Source organism: Acartia tonsa, chromosome 9 (genome assembly GCF_053477335.1).
Source record: "Acartia tonsa isolate MP-2025a chromosome 9, ASM5347733v1, whole genome shotgun sequence".
In the NCBI taxonomy this organism is placed as follows: Eukaryota; Metazoa; Arthropoda; class Copepoda; order Calanoida; family Acartiidae; genus Acartia; species Acartia tonsa.
This window is the reverse complement of record NC_137268.1, coordinates 39,716,098-39,727,314: the sequence shown is the minus strand read 5'-3', so window position 1 is coordinate 39,727,314 and position 11,217 is coordinate 39,716,098. Positions and strand designations below refer to the sequence as shown.

Genomic DNA, 11,217 nt, shown 5'->3' with positions numbered 1-11,217 from the left:
ATGTTAAATTTATAGAGGGTATAAATAAAGTGAACTAGATGCTAAGCATTTCTATAAGAATCTTGTCTGTACGTTCAAAGAATTTTGAAATTTGGATGTCGCATCTCCAGGGGATCTAACCACCCCATTATTTTGCCTGATGGGTGAATACAACTCTCTTCTGCACGCCCCAGATTACAATATTATGACTCATAAAAACACAGATCTTTATCAAATTTTCTTTATTTTATTGATTCGCTTGTTTAAGATATTTTTATCCTTGTTTCTCCCACTCTATAATTCTGATATTTGTTTTTCAAGATATTGGTATGTCATTTCTACAGGGAAATAGGGATAGGTTAATCCAGTATAACTAAGAAACCGATTACTATCCGCTGGTTTAGAAACAGTTCTAAGCCATACTAATAAAGCTTGTATTGCATTGCATTGTATTACAGACAATTTTATACGAATATTTCATTGAAAATCTTACAATTAATACCAGTTTTGTTAGACCGAACTTACTTTTTAATATCCGCGGAAAACTGTCTATAATACGATCCGATTAATAACTATTCCCTACCTTTCCAAAGCACAGAAACCTTTCCTCCTTATATTTATAACAAAATTGATAAAAGTGAGGAAGGGGATAGTTTTTCGTTTATTCGTTTAATATTTTAGGTCAGGTTAAGTTAGGTTATGTTAGGAACTAGGTTTCCCTGCAGGATTAGGACACGGTACGTATAGGTTTCGCAGGGGTTATATCAAATATTAGTTTGGTTGAGTTCATTGTTCCACAGGCAATTTATGGGAAAGCACCCAACATTCTGTAACATTGCACAATAAATGTTGATTGATTGAACCATATCTACAAAACGTCAGTTATGATCATTCAGTTATTCATACGCAAATTATCGATAAAGCCATGTAAATTGTTTCAACACAATGTTTCTAGGTTTGCCAGACCGTTTATTCTTGCAAACACCCAGAATTAAGGGAATATAAATTTGTGTTTCATTGACCTATCCATATATTCGTGGATTTTATTTTGTAAATGGTACCCTTTCTTTTTATAGATATATATTTTTAACTGCCTACTTATTTATGGAAAATTGGCGGTTGCGCCCTTACCATAAACAATCTATGTATTTAAAGACTTAGATCAAAATTGATAGCCTAAAACCGGGATCTATGTGAAACTTCCCTAAATTATAAACTCGATCGATTCAGTAGTTATCGAAATCTTAAGCTTTAGAAAAAATAACATTTCTACTTAATACAATAGGATATAAAAAAGAAACTTGTACAGCAGACAGTTTTTTTAGACAAACTAAAAAACTTGTGTCTACTAAAAATAGCACTGCCGATGAACTGACAGACAATTATCTATGCTTATTGGTCAGAGAAATTTACACCAAAAAATCTTTGCCATATGACATTTCAGACATATGAAATGGAACTATTGAGTAGCTTTGTTACTAAATATTATACACATCACTCACTTGGAAGTACTTGCACTAGTGGTCGTAATCTTTATAGTTATTTCAATAAATGTATAATCTAGATAACTACCCTGTTCCAGTAGTGGGCACCTTTTTCGTCTGCTAGCAAATTGCTTTCTATTTTTCTTTCGTAGCGAATTGGATGTGTTATTATTTCCGACGCTGTAGGCTGATATTCAAAGACCCAATTAAAAGTCGGCACGGAGTCCCGACCCTGTGAACATACATGCAGTTATTAAACCCATGTCCTGCTCTACTTTTTTATTTTTATGTTATTTTTAATTTAAAAAGAAACAAATTCAAATTTCGGATTTCATATTTATTGTATATAACATTATCTTTTCATGTGGTGTATAATTTTTAACATTTAATCATTGACAAAAATGTAAAAAAAAACTATTTTCTGACTGTCAAATTCATTGTAAAAGCAAAAAAAATACATTAAGTTCTGTAAATTATTTAAAATTGTGTATTTTTATATAAAAAAGGTCAATAAAATTTTAATATTACATTAAAAGTGCCTTTACAATAATAATTTATTTGATAATAACAATTAATATAACAATAATAAGGTCTAATAATAATAATTTATTACATTCTGGATGAATAATTCATTTAAAACTCTCATAACATATAAAGCTCTTTTAAACATATTTCTTTAATCAGAAATATTAATTAATTTAGATATCTAGATAGACAATTTTCTATCAAGATGTTTCACTTTTTCTATACTGTCTAAAGGTAGATTAGTGAGATCAAAAAATGCAATATTTTAGTCTTTTTTTTACATCTTTTTTTTGTTGAAAAAATGTCATTTATCACTTGACAATTATTTGCTTAAAAGATGTTTTATTATATTTTTCAACCTAATTATATCTGACAATTAAGATTTGGGGTAACTTTGTACATCTCCCGTAAATAAAAATGTGATTATCTGATTCATATTCTTGTGTGTGTAGTATATAGCGAGAATTCTCTATCTTTGGTAATTGTGCATTTTTTCTTCAGGTTTTTTAAATTGTCTTTTTAAACGAGAAAAAATGCACAAAAGCACAGCCATTGTAACGAGGAAGATTTGACATTAATTTGTGATAGATTTTTCCACTAAAAAAATCAGGGAAAACAATTTTAAACTTCTGTGGCTAAAAGGTCGTCGTCCACGGAACATTTTGTCTGCTGGCTGTTGCAATAATTGTCGTCGTTATAAGCGCTGCTGGGAGCGGGAGAGGGGGTGCCACAGGACACGCCCCCTGACAGGTATTGCTGGTTCAAATCTTTCTTGTACCCAGACTTCTCACTGAAAAAAGAAAAAATAATTAGTTTTTTAAGTTAAAAAAAGTGGCATAAGATTAATTATTCTTTAAAATACGAAAAATGGACAAAAAAAGGAATAATTAATGATTTTAGCGCCATTTTTGGGAACAAAATTTTAAGTAGTTTAGTAAAACAAATATTCAAAAGTAAAAAATGAAGATAAAATGGTTTCAAAGTGTCTTAAAATCCAAGCAGTGTTAATTTTCTTAAGCATGAACCTTTTTTGTGCAACAATTTTTAAGGCGAGATCCTAAATTCTATCTAAGAGGGGTCGAAAGGTCTTAGTTACTGAGTTCTAGGAGCCCATGGGTGTGTGTGTGTGTGTTTATATGTCCACGACCCGTATGACCCCACCTTGTCTAAAAGGTGTCCCTTGAAATGAGTAAACAGGATTTTTAACAAAAAATTGCATAAAAAATTTACAAAAACAAACATTTGCCACTATAAAGATCTAAGAATTAAATCAAAAACCTTCAAATGTAAGATATCTTATATTTATACAATAAAGCAGAAAAATTGTGCAGTTTTGGGTGACCACCTTTTGTTAGAAGAAAATCTCATATAATTTGGAACCCGAGGAATTTCTCATTTAATGAAGAATTGTTATGATCTAGGGCAGGACCATTTAAACAAGCTCAACATCAAGTTTTTATACATTTCATGATTATATTTCAAAAAGATATTGGGTAAGGTTAATTAGTTGATCCAATAAGTAGCAAAAAAATACCCAAAAATCATAAAAAAAGTTAAAAACTAAAAAAAAGTAAGCATAGTGTTAAAAAGAAAATAATAGGTTATAAAATTTGAGGCTAAGAAAGCTACACCTAAAAATTACAGTGCAAAAAAGTTGTGAGCTTGTTTGTTTTTGTGCTCAGAGGAAATTGGCACATACTAAACTACTAAAATTTTTGTTTGGTTTATTCAAAAAGTTCGTCTTTTTCAAACATTCATTGAAAAATATTACTTGAAATTATGGTTGAAAATTAAGCCTTTGATTTAACTCAGAACTTATTAGTTATGACAGATTGACAGAAACCATTGGCTTTATTACATGACCTCGGCTCCCTTTATCAACTGATCTTTGGGATACAAAATCTGACTTTTAATTTTATTGGTTTGAATATTGGTGGTGTTATTGGCAGCTAATTATCTTTATTATGCATTCATTAGACACAAATCATTTCCCTTACTGCTTGCTACACTTTCCCAACAAATTTAAAATCCACTAATATGAGAAAATTAAGTAGTATAATGTATGTATGTATGTGTGTTATGAGAGGGTGAGATATAAAGTTGTAAATTGCTATACTTCATAAACCAAACCTTACCTTACCCCCCTCCCCCCTTCATCTGTTGTCCTTGGCTTTAGGGGGGCAAAAAATTACAAGGGGTTGTACTTAATAAAACTTAAGGTTTAGGTAGAAACAATGGGAAGAAGATAGGGGGGAGGGAGGGGGGGGGGAGAAATTGTAAATAACCGACTTCCTGTCCCTGCGGCTCTAAGCGACTTGGTTCTCACCATTTATTTAAACCTCCCCTTTCTTTCCAATTTCTATATCCCCTAGTTCAATCATCCCCCTTTTCAATCTCACTCTTCTACCTTTAACAAATTTTATAAAAACCTGACAACCCTCCTCCCCCCCCCCCCCTTATATTACGATAATTTGTGATTTATCCCCCCCGTTGAAAAAAAAAATTTAACTAAATGTTAATCAAACCTCTTTCCTTTTATAGAATTTAGGTCTATGATTAAACAGTAGCGCATCCCTTTTCATACATCCTCTTAAAGATTAATCACCAATCAAATTTTCAATATTTTATAAATATTTTAAACCCCAAAAAACATTTCTAAGCTTCTTAAAACAATAGTGTCCCAATTGTAATGGTCATAAAACTTTGTCTATAGTAAACAAAACCCTTTTTTATTGGTGACCAAACAGTTTAGTTTGTTTTTGTCATAATAAATTCCTCAAAATTACAAGTAGAATTTTCTTTTTTGACCATAAATTTATTTTCTTCTAATGTTAAAAATTTTTTAAACTACAAAATGAAAAAGAGCAAAAAGTCATGTCGCTGCCTTCAAATGACAAGTTAAAAACGGGCACACGTTGTAATTTTTGTTGGGTAATTATCTCCTAAATGTCTTCCACCCCATTTCTTATAGATATTTAATTTTTTTGTATGTTGAGGGGGGGGGGGGGTGTAGAGAAAAAAACATCTACAATTGTGATCAAAGATTTGGGCAAACGATTACAGTGGGCAAAAAAATATGATCATTTTTCATTGTATTTTATGTATTGTATTGTTGATTTTTAAATTTCTCAGAATTATATCATGATTTCCTATTCCATTTAATGCGACGCTTTTTTGGCGTATATATAAAGCATTTTTTTAGGCATGATAAAGGGGATGAGGTGGTATAACTACTGTGTGAACATAAAATGAGATTTTGTGAAAATTACTGGACATGAGCAATCATGGGAAAAAGTTATAGATTCATGAAAAGACTATCTATCTATCTGCCTAACTATCTTTCTATCCCCCACTTGCTATCTAGCTATCTAAAAGACACCCCTATGTTTATTGTGTTTTTTTCCTATTTTTCACATGAAATTGTTAGAAAAATGATTCATAAGATAATTAACACCGTAATTCAAATAAGATATCATATGTTATTCTAATGATAAATATACAATTTTTTCTTCATTTTTTACTTCTTTATGATAGAGCAACAATAAACAAATATATTTACCTAGAGGAACTACACAAAGTAGAGGAAGACAGATCTAAGTTTGTATTTTTCGTTGTTATTAATCTTGACCGTTCGGCATTCATATTTTTGACGGGACTCGATCTCACATACTGCACGGATGAGCTTTCACAGTATGTAACAGCTGCACCGGCCGCCCGATGACCAGCTGTGACTGCTGTGTTGTACAAGTTGTCTGTGTTCAGCTGTTTTGTTGATTTGGCGCGTGACATCTGGTTATAGGAATCCTCTTTTGCTTGAAACTTCATTTCATCGGTTATATTTGGGTTTGTATTAATAGATTTCTGTTTGGGAAAGTCCAAAGAATTAACAATCATATGGTCATCCAACATTTTTGTTTTATTCATTGAGTTAACTGCGTTCAGTTCATTTTCTAATTGGGCTTCAAAGTCGGCGCGTTGTTGTTCCCGTTTGCGGTTCTGTTTCATGCAGTAGATGACTAAAGCAGCTACAAGAGCTATTATAGGCACCAGAGCACTGAAGGTTCCAATAAGAGCATGGTTGGCGCTATCATCATTACTTGTCGGCTCAATATGCAGTTCATAATATTTAGGATCTATAGATCCATCGGGTAAAATTTCACAATATTTGCCGGAATGCCTTGGCAGACAACGGCAGGTAAAGGTGTTATTTCCATCTATACAAAAGCCGCCATTGAGGCAGGGGTCTGAGTCACATTCGTTGATTTCTAGGGAACAATCTTTGCCGGTAAAACCTGGTGTGCACGCGCAGGTAAAGTCATTGACTCCGTCTGTGCACACGCCGCCGTTTGCGCACGGCTCGTTCTTGCAGTCGTCATAGTTCTCCTCACAATGTGTTCCAATATAGCCGTTGGGACAGATACATTTATATGAGTTGATAAAGTCAAAACAGGTTCCGCCATGTTGGCAAGGGTCATCAATGCAATCGTTTGTATTAATTTCACAGTTTTTGCCCTCAAATCCTGGGGGGCAGGTACAGGTATATCCAGCCAGAGATTCAATACAGGTGCCAGAATTTTCACAAGGATTTACATTGCAGGAATCCTGGGCTGCCAGGGTGGCCACTACAACCTCGCAATGATGGCCAGCATAACCAGCCTTGCACCGGCATTGGTAATCATCCTTCGCGCCAGGCTGAAAAATAAAAATAAATTAAATTCATTGACAAAAAAATAAAACAATTGTACATTAATCTGATTTAGAAATTGTATGTTTTATATATACCAAACAATAGATAATAGATAGATAAATATAAAATAGATATATAGCTAGATAGACAAACGGACAAGCTTTATTTATTATATTTGACAAATACAATAGCAAAAGATATCATCTTTAAAAGAATTCATGGATTAAATAAGGAGCGCGGTTTTTAAATAAAATGTTTAAATTTTATTCTAATGATAAATGTAGGTCAATAACAGTTTAGATAAATTACTGTCCATGAAAATGGTTGGGTAAGACAAAAGTTTAAAAATTCATAGGATTAATCTTAATTCCTGCTGGGTTCTACAAGTTGGGTTAGTTTGCCCACCCCGCTCTTTTAATCAAATGCTTATAACAAAAGTGTTCCCGCAAAATTGGTAAATTTTTGCGCATTTTTTAGCCGTGTGTACTTATTTTTTGCTATAATCTACGATAAACTTGCTTAATTGATAATAAAATTGCTTTAATTTCCTGAATCTGGCTATTCTGAAAACTTTAGGCATTGCATAAACACCATTAACCTATATGTCTTAGAGCCTGCTGTGATTGAAACCAAAACACATTTTCCTGGCGTTTAGAAGACCTTAACTGTCCAATGGGGCAGTTAGATTACAGGGATAGTAAAATGGATAAAAAAAATTTCTTATTTTCAACCCAGATGGCAAAAAAATCTTAACTTTGTGAAGGGGAGAATAGCGGAAAGATTAAATTAACTTCAATTTACCCATCCCTTCTTCCTGACTGAAAGGGTAGCTCATAGCTCAAGATTTTAAGTTAACAATCTGCTTCCAACTGTGCTATATAAGTTGAAACTTGTTAATTCAAATATAAATATTGTTAAAACCTTTTTTAACCGGACATTTATGCGATAGGGGATCAAAAATAAAATCAGCTTGATATAGGTGTTTTAAAAGCCTTAAAATTGTTAATAAAAAAGGAATGATTTATATATATAGAATTTAAGTTACATATGGTAGATAAATTATCCTAGTCATTCTATGAGAGAAGTGTTTATTATAAAAAGAGTTGTGTGTCTGTGTATATAAAAGAAGACAGTTGACAATTTTTATATTTATGAGGATCATTATTAACCTTTTTATATTAGGCAGTTGTTAAAGGGTGTCATTTTTGATGACAGTTTTTATACAAGCACAGAGCTACTCTATAACTTGGGACAGTCTTCTTTAATAATGAATTTAGAAGTTCATTGTTTGCTTTTTTTTATATTTAACCAAAGCATAAGAGAAGAATGAAATATATTAGTGTTCCAAGACAAAAAAATGTAAGAACTGCATAATATTTTACTGTATAATGACCAAAACATAAGCTGACCATATCTTTAAAATAAGTAGACTACATAAAACAGTCAAAAAAGAGTAAGGGGGAAAGGGAGAAAAAAAGACTTGAAATTTTATTTATGAAACTTGGGCAAAAACTGTTTGCTTCTAGTAGTCCATATTTCATACTATTTTACAACAAGAATTAGGATGCTGACTTTATCATGCGGCTTAAGAAAACATACTTCCAAATGGTCAAATTATTAAAGGGAACTTTGAAATGGTTAATCCTAACGCTCGTTCAATTGAACATTGCGTGCGCAGAGCTTTTCAAATAGTAATTTAGAGTTAGGAACCTTTTCTTCTAAATCATATAACAGTTTCTAGGCTTTAAAATTTATACTTTCTTCTTAATTACAATATATCGCTTTAAAATGTTAAAGTAACTTTTTTGAACAGTAAGGTTTTTTGGTTCTAATTCATTTCAATTATGAACCAAAATATTGCTTTTTTTAACAGTTCATAGTATGAGAAATGGAATGCATAATAACCTTAAAGCTGTCACAGTAAATGACGATTAGTTTGATTTGTAGCCAGTACTCATCCCCCCCCCCCCGCTTAAAATAAACTAAGAGGAAGGTTAAAAAAGGAAAAGTAGTAAAGGCTAAACCATAACCGGAGATTGCTTTTGGTTTACGGCTGTTTTTAAGTAACAAAAAAGTTTATTTAAGTTGCTTAATACATACAATTTAGCGTGTAATATTTCTTATGAAGTACAGAAATAAATGTCAAAAAATTCGTACTTTTATCATATATAAAATTAAAATTTTAGCTTTAAAGCAAAAGTAAGTACAAAAATAAAACTTAAGCCTACTTCAAAAACAAACAGGGTACTTTTTCAGACAGGAAATAAGCATGGGGTTTATAGTTTCTTTTAACAACCCTGCAACCCCTTCAAATTAACATCCATCCTTTCCTACAATATTTGTACAACCAACCCTTCCTTATAATTACTTGTAAATGTTACACTTCTAAAGGCAGTAGTCAAATAGTTCTTTGATCAGTTTTTAAAATTTTTTATTGACTTCTATAGATATTGAATTCTAGTTTTGCTGCTACAAAAAATGAACCAATAATGGCATAAAAAAGTGTAAAATATTTTTAAAAACCCGCGCACAAAGCGTTCTACAGGTTTATGTAGCTTTATACGAGCTCACTGAGCGTAACTGTTACGCTACATAGCTTTTCTTACCAATTTACAGACAGTTTTATGGTGTTCAATCATTCCAACAGAAAAAATTACATCATTAAAATATAACAACTTACATTTTAGGCACAAAATGCATTCAAGAAGTATGTAAATTTAACTAATTTCTACATAATAATCAACTTATGTCAGAATGTTTGAACACCTGACAGAAAAGCAACCCTGTATCAATCTATCTAAGTAAGTGGCAAGCCATTCATTGAAGTGTGCTTTTCCTTCCATGATTCCTTTTCTAATTCCAATTCTTAGCAAAACCAAATTAAACCATGAAATGGCCATTTGACCAAACAAATTCGGATTCAATGGAGAATTGATATGGTTTGCTTAACAGTTTCAATATACAATATAATGCTTATAGAATCTATTTAATAGAATAAAAATATAAAAATCTTACCAAACATTCGCCATCGTTAAGGCAAGGGCTTTCAAGGCACTTATTCTCTACCCTAACTTCGCAATTTCTTCCGGAAAAACCAATCGGACAAGAACAGGTATAATCATCGCCTGTATTGTAGCAGGAAGCTCCATTCTGGCAGGGCCTGTGGTTGGTGCAGAAGTTGAGGTCCTTGTTGCACAGGAGTCCGCCCCAGCCAGTTTTGCACTCGCATTTGAACGGGGCGGAACAAGTACCGTGGACGCAGCCGGGGTATCTCATACACTCGTCGCAGTTTGCGCCTTGCCATCCCTCGCGACACCTAAACAAACAAAAATTATATGAAAAATGCACAATTTCAGAGAAAAAAAATAGTGGATTTTTTCAAAGAACATTGGCGGATTTTAAAAATATGTATTCATGGATTAAGAAATCAACTATTTGACAGCCATAACATTCCATATTTGGGGTAAACAATACATGAAGACGTGGCGACCTTTTAAACCAAACAAAAAGTCAATATATCTTTACTTCAAAACATGCATTTAGTACAGGTACATGTACTTAAACAAGCACATATATGTACATTGATGTTAGTAAAGACATTATCAATGGTTAAGATCTTTGGGGGGCATGGTATTTTAGTGCAAGATTTTGAAGGTTCCTCCCCTCGCATTTTTTATAGGGATGAAAAAGAGTTAAGTTAGAGTTATATCCCCCCCCCCCCAAAAAAAAAAAAATATTTAAAAAATCGGAAAAATTTGCTAATTTAAAGCCGTTACTTAGTTAGAATAAAGTGAAGTAGAAAATATCATTAGATCAAAATGATTGGTCTAAATTCACTTGGTCTTTAATATGAAGAAAAACAACCCTTGATTTTAACTTTTTTTAGCCTCCTCCCTGCCTTCAAATTTACATGGTCGGGAGACCCCCCATTGATTTAAGCTACCTATACATATAATATATGTATATCTATAATATATATATATTTTTTCTCTCCTTCTCTTTTTTCATTCTTTTCATGGAAACATAAAACAAATTTGAACCCTAGCAGAACCATTAATTAAAAGGTCTGACTAACCACATTTTTTAAGGCACCCCATGGGGGTTAGGTAAGCAAGGGGGGTGGGGTTGATGATTTTTTTTAAAGTAATGAATTGTATTTGCTTACAAGTATTTTTAAGGCTTTTAAAATCTTTAAAAATGACCAAAAACATGAATGTAAAAAATACAAAAAAAGACCCAAAAATCAACGACAATGAAAAATGAGAAATTTTCAGTTCAGAAAAGGTCTGTTGAGATTTGTGTTACGAAATAGAGATGTTAGAAATGTTCCATAATACAAATGTTGGGTCGTGAGAGCTGAGAATTGAATTCCTTTGGAACATAACAATAGAAAAATTTCCACCACTTCCCCTTTTTATAAATGCTTCTTAAGATCCCCATTCCCTTTAAATTTATCTTCCGTCTCATGTATATTAATATTTTATACATACTCAAATGTGTCCTTTAGAAAAGAATTTGCCATATTTCACAGTCGAGTGATTC

At 32.2% G+C, this 11,217-nt stretch overlaps 1 protein-coding gene across 1 annotated transcript in view; it reads right to left on the bottom strand.

The window, feature by feature from the left end:
- Positions 1-1,785: 1,785 nt before the first annotated feature.
- The window catches only part of LOC145328903 (uncharacterized), a 29,012-nt gene continuing 19,580 nt past the window's right edge, over positions 1,786-11,217 (bottom strand). The window contains exons 7-9 of the mRNA XM_080172846.1: positions 9,691-9,991; positions 5,548-6,680; positions 1,786-2,778 (exon numbers count right to left, since the gene is read on the bottom strand). Of these exons, the coding sequence (XP_080028972.1) occupies positions 2,610-2,778; positions 5,548-6,680; positions 9,691-9,991 (1,603 nt within the window). The 3' untranslated portion in view covers positions 1,786-2,609. The remainder of the gene's footprint in view (positions 2,779-5,547; positions 6,681-9,690; positions 9,992-11,217) is intronic.